The following is an 18,626-nucleotide window of genomic DNA, read 5'->3' as shown; positions in this document are numbered from 1 at the left end:
TTGTATCCTTAGATAATGTTATTTTTTCATGCCTCGCAGATTTTTACAGATTTCATGCCTGACAACTTCATAATATAGTACCTGGCTTCCATGTTGAATCTGGTAAACAATGGACACAATATTTTGTAGAAAAACATTTAAAACACAAATTTTAGTCGAAAGTTTATCTTCACAAAGAGTTTTTACTTCCAAACTTCTGAAGCATGTGAGAAACGTGTCCCGATTGGCTAATTTAAGAGATAAAAAAAATGACATCTACATCAATGTATATCCTTGCTTAGATCCTATAGACTCACGCAAGGCAAAAACCGCCACAGGGGTATGTCTCAATGGAGAGACCAGATCAAACTGGGTAGAGGTAATTAAGTCACATGGCCAAACTTGGAACAGACCCATGAGTTATTGCGTTATCCCACGTCAGTCAGAAAGCTGAACAATCGGCTTCTCGTCGAGGGAAAACTCATGATGGCATTTCAGCAAATCCATCCTGGCAGCTGATTCTGCAGTGGAAATGAACTGTTTCTTAAAATAGAACAGGAGAGTAAGAGGCAGAGCGAGTGGCAGAGTGAGATGCAGAGCAAATTATTATACATTATCCCAAGAAAATATCTAAAGTATGTTCTTTCACTGGTGTATTTTTCCAAATTTTCTCTCACCCTGCCTGCAATACTGATGTAGCAATTTCATTAAGAAGAGGAAATACCTTAGAAAGGTTTTTTCACCATTTCCTGATTCTGAGTCTTTCAACATTATTTTACCTTAGACAACTATTTTTCAGGCAACAAATGTATATCATGCTGAAGTCAAACAAAATATACATTATTCATTCATCTTCAGTAAGCATTTTAGACTGGTCAGAGTGGCAGTGGAATGAGTCTATTCTTCATTTTTGCAAATGGAGGATCGTTGCTAACCCTAACCCAAGATCTAGCGGTACTGAATCTATATCAGTAACAAAGAATTTGAGACAATGTTTTCTATCCTGACCTCTTCTGATGCTGTTCTCGGGTGACAGCTGTTACTAATGATTCTCAAACATATGAGATCATGACCTTTTATTACCTGTGACTTTCACAGGTGATCATGTTTTGTCCTAAACATTTTGATAAAAGGAACAGCTTGAGTAAGGTTCACACCATGTTACACCTGAGACCAATTGAGAAAATGGTCAGAATCCAAATGTACTAAAAAAAATTATGTAACTAGGGTTAGGGTTAATTACACTTCTAGATTATTTTCTTTGTTAGTACTGAGTGCGGTAAATGTTCTGGTTTATTTTTTATAAAATACCTGTTTAAGATTTAATTTTTTTGCAGCAGCAGTCTGAATTCAAATACTTTCTGTGGACAAATATTATCCAGTCAATACTTTATCCCACTCAGTCCTGAACTCCAGAAGAGACTGTTTTCTAATTTTAGTTGCTGTTCACACTCCAAATCCAATTCACCACTGATGATGTGTAGTTTATCCGCAGTTGAACTCCATCTATGTCTGCGCTAAAATGACGTGTAAGTGTTTACTGTTTATTATCACTCCAGATCTGCTCATATGAGTGTTAGTTGGAAGTTAATTTGAGTTGGCAGCACAGTTCCATGCATATTTCTGTGGAAATGTCTGACATTGCACTGCCTTTCCACTATGTTTAGAATTGTTTCATTTACTGGATTGGTCAAGTGATTGACATGGTGGAAATGTAAAAATAAATTAAGAAAGAATGCCCAGATGTGACCAAGAATAAACTTTCTCTGAGCATGATTCATCCTATTTGTATTCTAATGGGGGGAGTGAAGCCCAGTATCGCCAAGCTGCCACTCTTGGGCCCTTGGGTCCCTTAAGCCTTTGTGCTCCAGGGGTACGGTATCATGGCTGACCCCAGCTTCCTAACAAGTTGGGATATGCGAAGAAAAGAATTTCACTGGGCTGTAATGTATATGTGACAAATAAAGACTATACTTCTTCTTTTAATGCTCTTCATAACAAACAAGAAATAGCAAAAAATACCAAAATAATTCCTCTGCTTATTTTGCATTGAGGGAAAATAGTTATTGTATTGCATCTTATGAAACTCTTTTCCAAGCTATTATACAAAGCTCAGTTTGTCATTTCTCTTACTCTTTCACATTCCTCTAATCTTTTTCCTCTGTCCCTTGCTCTGTTTTTCACACGGTCACTTCTGTCTTGCTGTTTGTGTAAAGTCCTTTGTGTTTGGGAAGAACCTGAGGGGAACGTCCGTACCCCAGTGGTGGATAGAATGCTTCTGGCAGGGTCTCTGTTCTAAACTGGAGCTTGTTTAAGTAGGTGTGGCCATGACTGTTGGGCTGGGACATTGATCGCTGTGGTTGAACAGTGAGAGAGACATACTGAGCAGTACTCTGGGTAGTAGTACTAGCAGTACTCTTACTGGGTTCCCATGCAGGAAAGGCTGAGATGGAGGTCAGGGGATGGGTGTTGGAAATCTTAGACTTCTGGGAGGGTGTCATGTTGTTAGTGACAGGAATGTGGATCTCTGGTGGAAGGAGGAAAGGCTTTTCATTGGACTGAAAAGCAATGGGGTAGAAAGTCGTAGGTGATGATTGGCGGTTTGTGCGGTCCATCAGTGGGAAACTCCTATAGTAGTCTCTGGCTGTTGTACTGTCTGTAAGGAAATGTTTTTAAAGGCATGAGATTGGACAGATTTTTTAGATTAGACAAATTCAGTTTGAACAAAAAACGATGAAAATCTAAAAAAAAGATTGATGGACAATTTTGAAAGCAGTAATCATTTTGATGGCTACAAGATAAAGCATTCACACCCTGCATGCGTGAAATTAATCTCCCACACAAGAACATAGAACAAAAAACATCACATCTATATAAATAAAGAAGTAGAACCATTTCAAAATTGAAATAAACAATGACAAAAGAAGCAATCAATTACTGCTTATTCACTCATGCAAACATCTGTATAAAGTCTTTTACTCACTTTCCATTGATTTGCCTTTAATATTAGCTGCTATGTGGTTTGGCATTTTAAGAGGCCATAAATATATGTGTAAGAGTCTGACTAATCAAAACATCTGAAAGTAAATGGCTTATTCATCACTGTGTAATCTCAATTTTAATAAATGTCTGTTACTCAGCAAAATGTCTTTGACTACATCAGAATTCAATGTGTATGGAGAAGTCACAAAAGCTAGACGTGTGTGTGAAAGAGAGAGATATAGACCTTTTCTCTTGCTTGCTACAGATACATAAATTACACATTAATTGGCATGCCTTAGGCACACACACACACACACACACACACACACACACACACACACACACACACACACATATATATATATATATATATATATATATATATATATATATATATATATATATATATATATATATATATATACATATACAGTGAGGAAAATAAGTATTTGAACACACTGCTATTTTGCAAGTTCTCCCACTTAGAAATTATGGAGGGGTCTGAAATTGTCATCTACGAGAGACATAATCTAAAAAAAAAAATCCAGAAATCACAATGTATGATTTTTAAACTATTTATTTGTATGATACAGCTGCAAATAAGTATTTGAACACCTGAGAAAGTCAATGTTAATATTTGGTACAGTAGCATTTGTTTGCAATTACAGAGGTGAAACGTTTCCTTTAGTTTTTCACCAGGTTTGCACACACTGCAGGAGGGATTTTGGCCCACTCCTCCACACAGATCTTCTCTAGATCAGTCAGGTTTCTGGCCTGTCGCTGAGAAACACGGAGTTTGAGCTCCCTCCAAAGATTCTCCATTGGGTTTAGGTCTGGAGACTGGCTAGGCCACGCCAGAACCTTTATATGCTGCTTACAGAGCCACTCCTTTGTTATCCTGGCTGTGTGCTTCGGGTCATTGTCATGTTGGAAGACCCAGCCTCGACCCATCTTCAATGCTCTAACTGAGGGAAGGAGGTTGTCCCCCAAAATCTCGCAATACATGGCCCCGGTCATCCTCTCCTTAATACAGTGCAGTCGCCCTGCCCATGTGCAGAAAAACACCCCCAAAGCATGATGCTACCACGCCCATGCTTCACAGTAGGGATGGTGTTCTTGGGATGGTACTCATCATTCTTCTTCCTCCAAACACGTTTAGTGGAATTATGACCCAAAAGTTCTATTTTGGTCTCATCTAACCACATGACTTTCTCCCATGACTCCTCTGGATCGTCCAAATGGTCATTGGCAAACTTAAGACGTGCCTGGACATGTGCTGGTTTAAGCAGGGGAACCTTCCCTGCCATGCATGATTTCAAACCATGACGTCTTAGTGTATTACCAACAGTAACCTTGGAAACGGTGGTCCCAGCTCTTTTCAGGTCATTGACCAGCTCCTCCCGTGTAGTTCTGGGCTGATTTCTTACCTTCCTTAGGATCATTGAGACCCCACGAGGTGAGATCTTGCATGGAGCCCCAGTCCGAGGGAGATTGACAGTCATGTTTAGCTTCTTCCATTTTCTAATGATTGCTCCAACAGAGGACCTTTTTTCACCAAGCTGCTTGGCAATTTCCCCGTAGCCCTTTCCAGCCTTGTGGAGGTGTACAATTTTGTCTCTAGTTTCTTTGGACAGCTCTTTGGTCTTGGCCATGTTAGTAGTTGGATTCTTACTGATTGTATGGGGTGGACAGGTGTCTTCATGCAGCTAACGTGCATCTAATTTAGGATAATAAATGTAGTGGAGGTGGAAATTTTAAAGGCAGACTAACAGGTCTTTGAGGGTCAGAATTCCAGCTGATAGACAGGTGTTCAAATACTTATTTGCAGCTGTATCATACAAATAAATAGGTAAAAAATCATACAACGTGATTTCTGGATTTTTTTTTTTTAGATTATGTCTCTCATAGTGGACATGCACCTACGATGACAATTTCAGACCCCTCCATGATTTCTAAGTGGGAGAACTTGCAAAATAGCAGGGTGTTCAAATACTTATTTTCCTATATATATATATATATATATATATATATATATATATATATATATATATATATACAGAGAGAGCGAGAGAGAGAGAGAGAGAGAGAGAGATAGATGATAGATAGATAGATAGATAGATAGATAGATAGATAGATAGATAGATAGATAGATAGATAGATAGATGAACAGCATGAATTTCTTCAGCAGGTTGAGCCGTTGGATCGGACCACATGGACCAGCCTTCGCTCCCTGCGTGCATCAATGATCTTTGTCCCCTACGACCCTGTCACCGGTTCTGTTCCTTTCTTGGAGTACTTTTGCATGTGCATGTTGTTGAGATACTGCCATACTGTGAGTTCTCACTAGGATTTGGCTTTGTTTTTTGTTAATTATTTTTGAGTAAACCACTTCCTCTAAATCAGCATGGTGACTGCAGGGATTTTCATATCCTGAATGAATGAATTTTAAATTAATTTCTGGCTAAAGGTCAAAAGGTGACAGAGGTAATAACCTTAAGTATCACATGTTAGTCATTTTCCTACATTAAACTTAATAAAAGCATATGTTCCAAATTCTGACTCTGTGTTCAGTCCCAAATACAATAAACTGAGGCGTTATGCACAGAACTGTGGAGTCAAATAATTTACACATAGGGTTACAAGAAAAGACCACTATGTTGTTTAATTTTGTCATCATTCATCATTAATTTCGCAAGTTAAAATATATAAATATATATTTTACACACATTCAGGCAATTCACATTTAAATAAATAAATAATTTTATTTTTTATATTAATTGATTTCTAATCGCTAAACTGTTTCTTGAGCATGTTCTCTCAACACCACTGCTGCTACATGAATGTGAAGCATCACAACACTACAAAGACCGAGACATGTCACAAAGAATACAGTTACTTCCCGTTAGAATGTAACTTAGTAATGTTTTAATAATGTGTTTTTAAACAAATTTTTTAAGTGACATTCACATTTGCCATTTGTCAAATGTCTTTGTTTACTTTAATCTGCTCATACAAAACTGCTTTGGTGGCTGCGAAGGAGCTTGTCATTGGTTATGATCTACTGAAGGAATATGCCTCTTAGTGAATGAGACACTGATTAAAAAAATCAATGAACAAATAATTGATTCAGATGTGGGTCTCCATGATTACATTAATTAGAGGGGGCCAGAGCCATGCTAGGAAGTGTGTTTTATATCTGTGTTCGAAGCTGAATCTCAATTTCTAAATATATATTGATTAATGACTTTACATTATAAACATAACATTGACTAAAGGACAAATGATAAAATTGCTTAAAACTTATGAGGCAAAATATATTATTTTTGCTATTGAATATAATTTTTAAAGCTTCAGTACATTTGTAGGCAGGCACATATTATAATAATGATAATAATAAGAGAAGAAGAAGAAGAAGAAGAATTCGCTTCACAGGGCAGCTAGCTGGCTAAGAATAGCGGCAGCATTTTTTCGTCCTCTGATTGGTTGATCAGAGGGAAACTGTTACAGTTCGACTGGTAAAACACACGTGTAGCTCTGCACATTAATACATCTGAGTTAGACTTTTTAAATGCCTATGGAATGGTCTCGGACAAACTTAAAAATACATTTTCCAGAAAAGCTAGACATGGTGAGGAGGTTGGCCAACACTGAAGCTAGCTAGCGTGTCTCAGCCCAGGAAAGAGTTTGTTCACCACTTACAGACTAGTTTTTTATTTTATTTACATTTTTTATGTTTTTGTCATGTTATTAGACAAATATTGATTGTGAACTGCTCCAGATGTTGTAGGTGCACAGTTGTGGTTGTAGTGTAGAGGTTTGGAGTCTTAACTGGGTTTGTTGCTTTAGTAAAATGGTTTTCACCTCCATATGTGAAATGTCTCTCTGTAATGCCACATGATGATATATTGTGTTTTTGTATTGTATTGATGGTTTCTATAATTGCAATGTGATAGTGGTGGTATTAAGGAGGATTAAGTTGAATAAGTCCCCACTGAAGTCCCATGTACCAAATGCTCGGCCCGCCACTGGTTAAAACATTGAACAATGAAATCTGTTCAATAAATAAAAATGAAAAATTTATAAGGACAATAAGCTGAAAATCCGTATGGTCCATTTAAAGGAACCCCAAAATTAGGGTTCACTTTAGAAACATTTCTAGGATTTAATTCTAAATTTGTGGTAATAAGACTTGCTGCATGTGGCTTTTTTATGTTCATGTTTGTCTGCAGGTATTTTAAGTGTGTAATTTGTCTCACCATTATTAGTCCTCTGGTGCCCAGGCATTCCATTAGTTCTGACTGGGTGATGCCCTGCCCCTCTGACCATGCATTCTGCCTCACCTGGCAGCTTCAGCCTATCTGTCAAGGTTCTGGAAAGATAAGATTTATGACAATAATTGGTAATATACACATCACTGATTATTTTATTTATTTTACAACTAAATTTGACAGGATACATTTTCATTTCATTTTTAATGTTATACTACAACAATAAAGTTATTGAAAATAGAAGGTGTAGTAGAGGTAAATGGACATTATAGTCGGCATATTTAAGGACAATTTTATTTTCTTGTCATGCACAGTGTAAAGGACAATCCAAAATGAGCAAGAGAAGCATAAAACATAACCCTAATTCCAAAACAGCTGTAAAATGTTGCCATAAATTTTCCTCAGTTTAAACATTTCATCTGTGTTCTATGTTCTATTTTGAATAAAATATAGGCATATGAGATTTGCAAATCACTGCATTCTTTTTTTATTTTCATTTTATGCAGTGTCCCAGTGTTTTTGGAATTGGGTTGTAAAAAAGCTTTCATGAACAATCATTAAAGAAGCTTTAAAGAACCATTAAAGTAAAATTTTACTTTTATTTGAATGATCAAAATTCACCAAAATGCTGTATACCAACAAACCCCCCAGATCTACAGTTTAAAATGAAAAAAATAAAACACAAAAAAGAAATATATATATAAACAATGGAAGTTCTTTAGAGGTTTGTTAAAGAAACCCTGGTCCCCCTGCTGTTACCTTATCACTATAACAGTATATCACTACCAACAGATACCTTACACCTCAGAGCTTGCTTAAGCATTTACTAGAACATTCAGACAGAAAGGCATTACAATAATCAAATCTAGAAATAACAAAAGCATAAACTATTTTTTATGCATCGTGTTGGGACATATATTTTACAATATTCCTACCTAATAATCCATGTTTCTCATCTCCACCCCCACACACAGACACAGACACACACTTCTACTGCTTGCAGCATGCCTGTCAGGAAGGTGAGAGTCAACATCATAGATTTGGGCTAATCCTTGTTCCTCTATCTTGGTGATGAACTTGGAGGGAATTACCAGCTGAACTGTACTTAACAAATACCACAACCTCCTTGACTTGCATCTCTCTTGTCCTCTGATGTCTTCTGTAGCCCCATGCTTCTTTACACGGGTAAAACTGGAGTATACAAGTGAAGATATAGCAAGCCGTAACCAGATCACACTCTATCAAAGCCTTATTAAGTGTGAGGTTCTAGCAAATGCATGGTTGTTGAAGAAGAGATTTGCAATGAGAGATGTATACAAATATCTACTGATGCCATTTATAATTATATTGCAGTGGCAGGAATTGGAGGGTGATTAGGTCTTACGTTACCCATCCATTAGTAGCAGAAAATGTTTGGATGGTTTCTGCAGGGTATGGTGTTTAATGTGCAAGGCATTTTCAGGAGATGCAGAGATAGTAGTAGCAGGACAAGACCTTGAGGCATGGCTTTGAGTGAAGCTAATGTTGCACTCCCCCACTCTTACTTTTTAATTAAGTATAGGTTATATAGGCTCAGGAGTCATTCAATATAAGAACTCAGTTTAAAAACTTCTGTTTTATGAGGATCGTCCTAATGCCATGGATGTGCATTGAGGCCAGGATAAAGCACTTAACAATTGAATGACTCATTTCTATTGGTCAAGCATTCACAACAATATTTGCAGAGAGTTTGCGGTATATTGCAAGTGCTGCCTGGCGAAAATGCTGACCAACCCCCAAAATGCCATTGCAACTATCACCTGCTATTGAGGTTCCCTTTCAAATCATTTTTATGGACCTTGACAGGCCATTAGATACGTATTCAAAAAGATATTGCTTTGTGTTCTGGTGGAATAAACAATAGCCAGGCATCCAGGCAATATAACAACTTGGAGAGTAAGGAGGATCCTCTCTTTCAGGATTCCAACTGCAGGGCACTGTGTTGATGTAACAGATATTTTACAAACTGTTAATTCATTCATTCATTCGTTCATTATTAGTAAAAAAAAAAATCAACATTTAACTTCTGTGGACAAATGCGCTGTTCAGATTGTCTGATCAAATGCTTAAAAACATGATTTGTACATTAGTTCAATGAGTTACTTTAATGTTGTGCAGAATTGTGATTAGTGCCTTGAGACCTTTTATTAGTAGTATTAAAGATCGCCACAAGATTTCCTTCAAGGGGTGTAACTAACTCTTCCGCCCCATACAGTATAGTCCTTTAACTCCGCCCCCATATGGTATAGTCTTTTAACCCCGCCCCCATACGGTATAATCCTTTGACTCTGTCCCCACTAGTTAGTGTGACGCACACCATGGTAAAGGAAAGTCAAGTCGCTTAAATGCTCTGAAATCGTACAAGGTTCTTAAGGAAAGTAAGGGATAATTAAGCACCTCGCTGGAACGGGAACAAGGTACTGTCTTTGATTGTTTAATGTGTATATGCATTAATATGTGGGTTAATCTATTTAACTGTGAAGAAGTGTTTTAATGTGTTGTTATCACTGCCACATCTGTGACATCATCGTGTGACATCACAAAAGGGTTTCTTATAAATGGCTATTCATGTTTATGTTTGTAAGAGCTGATTGTATTATGTTATCTATCTGTTCTGTAGCTCTTACGGTGTTTCACTAAGAAAAGGTTTCTCATCAAGGAAAGGTAGATTTTGTGTTTCCCAAGGAAAGGCTGACGACTGAACACAAAATAAAGGCTTTTTGAAACATCAGTACGCTTCACCATTGTCTGGCTGGGGGTTAGCTACAGTAAGAGCTTGTTCCCGTTCCAGCTAGGTGCTTAATTATCCCTTACTTTCCTTAAGAACCTTGTACGATTTCAGAGCATTTAAGCGACATGACTTTCCTTTACAGTGGTGTGCGTCACACTAACTAGTGGGGGCAGAGTCAAAGGATTATACCGTATGGGGGCGGGGTTAAAAGACTATACCGTATGGGGGCAGAGTTAAAGGACTTGAAGACTACACACTACTGTAGACTTTTCACTCCATATTCTTCCATTCATTTGCATATGAATGGAGATCTGAAATTGTAAACTCAAAGCAAAGACATTTTGCTGTATCAAAAACTGGTTTGCAATGTTGCTGCATACAGGAAAAAATGGTATATTTGAACACTGGCTCATCATGTCACGTCTAGTTTTCACCCAGCTTCACTGCAGGTCCAAAGAAAATTAGCATGATTTAAGTCTGGTGTGTGGGCCTTTTAAATGTCAATAATGAAAATACATATATGGACCTTCTAATAAAAAATGTCAATCGTAGCTCTAAAACAAGGGTATTTGAAAAGGGTGGAATAATGTTAATTGATCACATGGGACTCTACTAAATTGCCATGGACTCGATGAGGTCCCCTGTAGGGACTACATTTTGCCATTTTACAGATCACAGGTTAGTATCTTTCAATGCAAATAGAATGGGATTATCAAAACTTGACCTCCACCCTTTGACTACACTTGACTACACAAAAAATACAAGTCTTGAATTGACCAGTTTCTGTTTAACATTTTGTTTTGGTTGATTTTTTAAAAGTGCACTGAATAACGTGTGGGCTAGATAAATGTGAGTAGCTTATTTAATATAATCTTCAGAGTCACATACTCTACAGGATGAAATATTTCACTCCTTGGAGAAATTTGGGAATGTTGTAGTGGGGATTTTCCCAGAAACAAATAATTATTTCCTATGATGTTAAAGTACAGCAGGTTTCCAAATGGTCATTTTAATGTCTATGTAAATATGTAAAGTATTTTTGTTGTATTTCAGGCCTATAAAAGTGTTATTTGTGGAGCTTCTTTGATAGGTTTTTAGTGGTGCAGTTGTTGTAGCAAGTTAGTGTGGAGAGGGGAGAATCTGCTTTGACAGTACAGCAATAAAGGAAGATGCAATGGCTAATGGTAGCAAATTTTAACCCAGCTTTCATCTCATTATACTCCCATTATTACAAAATCTTCATACCATTCTATATCCAAAATGGGGTCTTCTTTGTTTCAACCATTTGCAGTACCATGGCTTATGACTACTATATGAAGATTACATTTTTAACTGAATGATTAGTGACCTAGTTTTTGGTCTTGAGCAAGCTGGAGCATGCACAGTAGGCATGTCTCTGGCACACCATTTTGGCATACAGGCTTAACCATTTGAGGGTACCCAATGGATCTCGTCCCTTCTGAGAATTAGAGTTGTGCCTACCCCAGCATTTAGAGTAAGTTTCTGAAAGGTTGGAGGAGACCTGATCCTGCAATGCTACATGGAAAGGCTTCATGGTCACCCCACTGGGTGGTCACCCAGTGCAGTTACAAGTTGTGACTCTCCATTACACAGGACTTACAATGCTGATAGAATCCATTGCTTTGGTGCAACTTTCCTTCAGGTAAGGGTGAAGATAATCACCAGTGGTCTTAGTCATTAAACTCACATTGGCAGCTTTTGAACTAGTGGTCATTCATCAAGAGATGCTACTTTCAAATCCAATGATACAGAAGTGTACAACAGAGCCTGGGCAAACCTGAAAAGGGGCATTAAAAAAGCCAAGCATTCACATAAACTTCTCATTGAGGAGCACTACCAATATACCGCAACATGCCTTAATGATTACTGCCCATTGAAGCTCTCACTGGAGCTACAACTGCACCTCCAAATACATAATTTCTAACAGAAGCACTGATATTCACCTGATCTCACACACACACACACACACACACACACACACACACACACACACACACACACACACACACACATATACATCATCTCTAACAGAAGCATCAATGTTAACCTCATCACACACTCACGCACACACACACACACACACACACACACACACACACACACACACACACACCACATCTCTAGCAGAAGCATGAATATTCACCTCATCACATCACCCAGGGGTTCCTGTGTTTCTGTACATTGTGTCCATGCATTACGGTTTTCATGGGGATTTAAAATTAAGGCAAATTTCTCAGAAAAGAAAATGATAAAGGATATATGGTTCATGAAAAGATTAATAGCCGTGAAATTGTTCTGGTGAACCTTCCTCATGTTTATTGGTTCTTCATGTCTTGCAAATGTTTTTGTAAGTTTATCTTACTTTTTCAGAGTGCATATAAAAATATCCAAATTTTACACTTTTACTTAGTTTGGACATTTTAATAATTCTATTATATTGTGGTAGAAAGACAAAATAGCTATAACTTGTCAATTTCTAAACTTTATGAAACTACATGTGTATAGCCACTTTGCAGTAGTAGTAGTAGTAGTAGCAGTGTGTGTCCATTGGTAGTATTTACAAAATCCAGTTATGTTAGCAAGTGTATTCTTAATTTCTAAGTACAAAATTCTTCCTGTCTTTCAACAAATCCAATTTGTACACACAGAAGATCTCTGAGCAGAAAGGCAGATATACATACATTATATCTGCAAGACACTCAGTATGTCACAAGAAGAATGTTGAGGAACCAATAAGAAAATTCACACTCAATGTATGCACAACAAACTCAACTGGCCCACACAAACAAACGTACCTTGTGTTGCTGGTATCCCCAGTTCCTCTGCGGCTCCTCTCCAGAACCAGTTTGGCACCGATTCCTCCGAGCATCATGATGGCCACTACGCCGCAGATCACATATACAATCATGTGCATCTGGTCTGGCTTGGGTACATTGTTAGTGTTAGCATTTGTTTTGGCATTAGCATTGCTGGCATCATTGCCACTGGCAGGTTTCCCTGTATTGGCCCAGGCAGGTGTGTCATAATTGGAGCAGCTAGTCTGTTCAAGACTGTGACCTTTGAACTGGCAGCAGAAGCGATAATAACATGAGCCACAGCAAAAAATGTACATACCAACGTTGCAGTTAAAGGGTGGGTCCCATTGGCCCATCACATCATAGTAACCCCAACAACGGCTGCCCGATGACTCCACCACTTCCTCTTCTTTTGTGATAGTCAATTCAGTCTGATTGGCTGAATCAGAAGATGACGTGAGGGTTTGGAGCAGGATGAGATTTAAAATAATGTAGAATGTCATCTTCATCTTTTCAGAAAAAAATGAACTGAATCATAAGTGGGCAGACTTAGTAGCGGAAAATAGTTATTTCAAATGTCTCAATCAAATCAGTAAGAATGTCTTCTTATTCATTACATGATCAAGCAGTAATGCTAAAGAACAGGAAGACCACGAAATTAGACACCCACAAAAAGTGATAGAGCCAGTACACAGAAGCTACTGCAGGTAAGTGAAAACTTAAATCCAAGGGTCAACACTGGAGAGAAACAGAGACAGAGAGAGTGAGAGATTTATTAGTTACTGGAAATAATGACTCTTTGTTCCCTTTTATGGATAAGTGTTACTTTATGTCTAGGCTGAAAACCTTTTTCAGTCTCTGTATATTTTAATGATTAACATTTGAATTTAGCAATTGTTATAAGTAGGAGAAAACATGATTGGTGAAAAAGTGGACTTAAATGAAGAATAATGGATAAAGAAGGCTTTGGTAATCAAAGGATAGTAGACTCCAATGTCACAAAAGTTTTCATTAGCACATCTAGGTAGTTTCTACTCTCCAGTTTATAGGCTCATTGATTTCAAAAGATGGACAGAAACTATTCAATTAAAAACAATAAGCTGATTCCTTAGAGACTCACATTTACAGCATTGCCAGTGGCAGATTAGCAGTGCTAGGATATGATCTAATGTCCATCTAGACAAGAGTCCAGTGGCTTAAATGCAAAGCTACCAACATGGCAGAGAAATGACACAGCAAACCTCCCACTGTAAAATAAATCCAAGATGCTATTAGTATCTGGTGGTTGTACACCTGCCCTCAGTTTGAATATACTTATAAAATAAATAAAAAATAAAAAATGTATATATATATATATATATATATATATATATATATATATATATATATATATATATATATATATATATATCAATCAGGCATAACATTATAACACTGTGTGGTGAAGAAGTGAAGTGAAGAACCCTAACCCTGATCTTCATCATGGCACCTGTTAGTGGGTAGATTTATTTATTAGGCAGCAGGTGAACAGTTTGTCCTCAAAGTTCATGTTAGAAGCAGGAATAATGGTGGAGTGTAAGGATTTGAACGAGTTCGACAAATTGTGATGTCTAGACGTCTGGGTCACTGGCAACTGAGCCTAATTGATGCATGTGGGGAGTGACGGCTGGTCTGTGTGGTCCAATCCAACAGACGAGCTCCTGTAGCTCAAACTCCTGAAGAAGTTCATGCTGTTAATGATCGACGGGTCACGACTGATTTAGCAGCAAAAGGGGACCAACACAATATTAGGCAGGTGGTCATAATGTTATGCCTGGTGGAAGGACAACAATGTCACGGTAGAGAACCAACAAGCATCAACCACAGTGCCCTAGTACATACAGATAAAGAATTAGTCTGTACTGCCACTTTTCGACCTACCAATAAACACTACAGAATACAGACATAGATAAATTGCATAACTATATATGATGATGATGATGACATAAGATTGTTTATGGTTTTTTTTACCTGCAGATGTGCAGAGACCAAAAAACAGGCCATGATATTACCAGAATCTAACCATTGCCTCACTGACTTTCTAAATAAGCAGAAATTATTGTGCTGATGCCAAAGTCTGTTTAAGAACTTGAGACATCTGAGAGATGTGTGGTAGCAAAGAAGAAATGTCCAGATGGCATTTACATCACATGCTTTAGCTGTAACACAAAGACAGAAGGAATTTTTATATAAATAACAATGAAACAAATACACATTACAAATAATCATGTGTGTGTGTGTGTGTGTGTGTGTGTGTGTGTGTGTGTGTGTGTGTGTGTGTGTGAGTGTAATTATTTAAAAGAAAAATCTGAATTTTCTCACACTCAAAAATGTGTGTGAATATTTGGTGTATGTGTTGATTACAATTTTATCACATCTTCTGTGTGTGTGTGTGTGTGTGTGTGTGTGTGTGTGTGTGTGTGTGTGTGTGTGTTCTGTAAATTATATTTTAGCTAATTAATCTATGTTTCACTTCTACACACACATGCACACATACATTGTACATGCAGAATAATACACACACACACACACACACACACACACACACACACCCTGACACACACACCAAATGCTCTTATATCATATATATATATATATATATATATATATATATATATATATATATATATATATATATATATATAAGACACATAAGGATACACAATCAGTGCTCATATAGCGAGTGTCTATTTTTATGCGGGGTGTGTGTGTGTGTGTGTGTGCGTGTGTGTGTGTCTGCGTGTGTGTTGTGGCTCATTGTTGATAGGTAGCTACAGATTTTCTCTCTCTCTCTCTCTCTCTCTCTCTCTCTCTCTCTCTCTCTCTCTCTCTCTCTCACACACACACACACACACACACACGCACTCTTACCGCTTGTGCTTGTGGAAAACAAGCATACTGTATATTGATATATGTATACTGGGTTATAGATATATCGTTATAGGTATGTGTTTTCTCTGTTGACCTTGCGCTCGTGCTTTATTTCTCCTTCTCCCTCATGAGTCGATTCCGCTGTGTTCTTGTTCAGTGCTCAGAGACGAATGACGGCACTGGTACATGCACTCCTCTTCTCCCTCCCTCTCTTTTTATCATGAGCAAATGAGCACACCTCACTCTCTCTGCCTCTCCTCCTTTTGTCCCAGACACCTCCCCTTACTCTCATCAGTATTTTTGTCTTCCTAATCACCTCCTTCTCTCCCTTTTCTCTCCTCTTTTCTCTCCCTATTTCTTATTCTCTGTCCTTCTCCTTCCACTGATCTTCTTCTCCTTTTCTCTCCATGTTATACCCTGTTTGATTCCTCAAATCACATGTCTGTGTGTATTATCTTCTCTGTGTGTGTTCACGTGTGTGTGCATGCGCTTGCGTGTGCATGTGTGCGTGCGCGTGTGAGACTGAGACAAAAGAGGAATAGAGGCGCTACAGAGGGTGGTAAAGGAAGGAAGATATTTGACAGCAGCAGAGAAAGGGAAAAGAACAAATTCAGAACCATTCTCAAGGGTTTAACGTTTTATATCACGTGTACAATGCACACTGAAAATAAACAATAAGCAAAACATATCACACATTTTTTTTAAAGATAATATTTTTAATAAAGACCCACAAACAATCAAAATCCAGAATTAAAAAAAGTCAAAACATACATTCAAAACAAAGATTTGCAGAATGTAATGTAGCTTTTTAATTCAAAGTCAGAATAATAATTAAATAAAAAAATTAAAAACAGTATGTTGTCAGGAGGATTAACAATGAATTATGTTATAATTAATTTATAATTATGAAAAAATATATATATAAAATGTTCAGTTAAAACAGGGAAAGACCAGTTGGCTGTTTAACTACATTATACTTATATCTAAACTAATCTGAATGAAAGTACCTGCGTGTTAATGATCTGCATCAGGGCTTCTAAAAAATAATGACCACAAATTTAAATGAGTAGGGACAAAATTATACATTATTTTATTAATGTCACAGTGCAGTGTGTAAAAGAGAACTGAGCACACGAGTGAACTTTGTAATTTAACAAAATGTAAACAAAAAAGCACCTGCGCAACAGCAGCAGTCAAAAAGATGTGCAAAAACACCATGTAAACAGTTTGTATTAATCAAATCAAATCAAATCCAATTTTATTCATCACATACACATACATACAGGGTACGACATGCAGTGAAATGCTTTAATGAGGTGATGTAATTATGGGTGGTGCTGAAGACATGGAAGTGTGAAGTAAGTACGAGTGTGTGTTGAGTCCGGGTTGTACAGATAAGTCACACGGTCAAGTGTGTGTGTGTGTGTGTGTGTGTGTGTGTGTGTGTGTGTGTGTGTGTGTGTGTGTGTGTGTGTGTGAGTTCAGTTCAGATCAGTTCAGTACAGTTCTGTGTTAAGAAGCCTGATGGCTTGAGGGAAGAAACTGTTGCACAGTCTGGATGTGAGGCCCGAATGCTTCGGAACCGCTCCCCTGATAGCAGGAGGGTATCAGGAATACCCTCCTGCAGAGTGTGTGTGAAGAGTGTGTGTGTGTGTGTGTGTGTGTGTGTGTGTGTGTGTGTGTGTGTGTGAGGGTGTATGTGGTGTGCTGTTTGCTTTGCGGATGTAGCGTGTGGTGTAAATGTGCATGATAGAGGGGAGAGAGACTCTGATGATCTTCTCAGCTGTCCTCACTATCCTCTGCAGAGTCTTGCGATCCGAGACGGTGCAGTTCCCAAACCAGGCAGTGACGTAGCTGCTCAGTATGCTCTTAATGGTCCCTCTGAAGAACATGGTCAGGATGGGAGGGAGATGAGCTCTTCTCAGCCTTCTGAGAAAGTAGAGACGCTGCTGGGCTCTTGGTGATGGAGCTGGTGTTGAGTGACCAGGTAAGGTTATCTGCCAAATAAACACCAAGGAATTTGGTGCTCTTGACGATCTCCACGGAGGATCCATTGATGATCAGTGGAGAATGGCCGCTCTGTGTTCTCCTGAAGTCCGCAACAATCTCTTTAGTTTTGTTGACGTTCAGAGACAGGTTGTTCGCTCCACACCAGGCTAACCCTAACCTCCTCCCTGTATGCTGACACATCGTTCTTGCTGAGACCCACCACGGTCGTGTCATCGGCAAACTTGATGTAATTCGAGCTGTGCATTGCTACACAGTCGTGAGTCAGCAGAGTAAACAGCAGTGGGCTGAGCACACAGCCCTGAGGTGCCCCAGTTCTCAGTGTGGTGGTGCTGGAGATACTGGAGATCAGGACTGACTGAGGTCTCCCAGTCAGGAAGTGAAGGATCCAGTTACAAAGAGAGGTGTTCAGGCCCGGTAGGCTCAACTTCTCAATCAGGATGTGAGGGATTATAGTGTTGAATTCTGAGCTGAAGTCTGTGAACAGCGTTCATACATATGAGTGGGTCGTCATTTTAAGGCAAGTAGGAACAAAGGTGCAGCTCATGGAGATGTTGAAGATGTCGGTGAAGACATCCGCTGGCTGTTCTGCACATTCCCTGAGCACTCTGCCAGGAATGTTGTCTGGTCAGGCAGACTTCCTCGGGTTAACTCTGCATAGGTGGTCTTCCTTGCCTCCATGTTGATCTTCACCTCAAACCGGGTGTAGAAGTCGTTCAGTGCATCAGGGAGAGAGTGCATGCAAGGTCACAAGCAGGTGATGTTTTCTTGTAGTTTGTGATTGCCTGATGGCACGGGACAATTTGACCTCGCTGTCTTTAAGGCCTCCTTGTCCCCTGCTCTGAAGGCAGAGTCTCTGGATTTTTGCAGTGAACACGCCTTAGCGGTCATCTA

General features: G+C 38.5%; 1 protein-coding gene across 6 annotated transcripts; it reads right to left on the bottom strand.

Annotated features, from left to right (window-relative positions):
• Positions 1-893: 893 nt before the first annotated feature.
• On the bottom strand, positions 894-16,030 carry LOC124382280 (protein shisa-8-like). Of its 6 annotated transcripts, XM_046844494.1 has the most exons (6): positions 15,726-16,025; positions 14,826-15,013; positions 13,135-13,324; positions 12,816-12,900; positions 7,218-7,330; positions 894-2,635 (listed from the first exon to the last, which is right to left on the bottom strand). In XM_046844494.1, exons 2-6 carry the CDS (start codon positions 14,856-14,858, stop codon positions 2,160-2,162), a joined length of 897 nt encoding a protein of 298 aa, XP_046700450.1. In that variant the 5' UTR covers positions 14,859-15,013; positions 15,726-16,025; the 3' UTR covers positions 894-2,159. The 6 variants fall into 6 exon arrangements, with proteins under 6 accessions (XP_046700450.1, XP_046700445.1, XP_046700446.1 ...); XM_046844489.1 differs by having other exon boundaries at positions 12,816-13,324; positions 15,726-16,030; XM_046844490.1 differs by having other exon boundaries at positions 12,816-13,324; positions 15,820-16,030.
• Positions 16,031-18,626: the final 2,596 nt, after the last annotated feature.

This window comes from Silurus meridionalis, chromosome 29 (genome assembly GCF_014805685.1).
Source record: "Silurus meridionalis isolate SWU-2019-XX chromosome 29, ASM1480568v1, whole genome shotgun sequence".
In the NCBI taxonomy this organism is placed as follows: domain Eukaryota; kingdom Metazoa; phylum Chordata; class Actinopteri; order Siluriformes; family Siluridae; genus Silurus; species Silurus meridionalis.
Note: the sequence above shows the minus strand (reverse complement) of the source record. Positions and strands in the feature narration are given on the sequence as shown.

What these genes read in the sequence shown, in the direction of transcription:
- LOC124382280 (XM_046844489.1), bottom strand. Translation starts at nt 14,858, where the DNA reads ATGGCCTGTTTTTTGGTCTCTGCACATCTGCAG. An exon ending in TGGTCTCTGCACATCTGCAG is followed by an intron (nt 13,325 to 14,825) that starts GTAAAAAAAACC and finishes TTTTCTGAAAAG; the next exon opens with ATGAAGATGACATTCTACAT. An exon ending in GGGGATACCAGCAACACAAG is followed by an intron (nt 7,331 to 12,815) that starts GTACGTTTGTTT and finishes TTATCTTTCCAG; the next exon opens with AACCTTGACAGATAGGCTGA.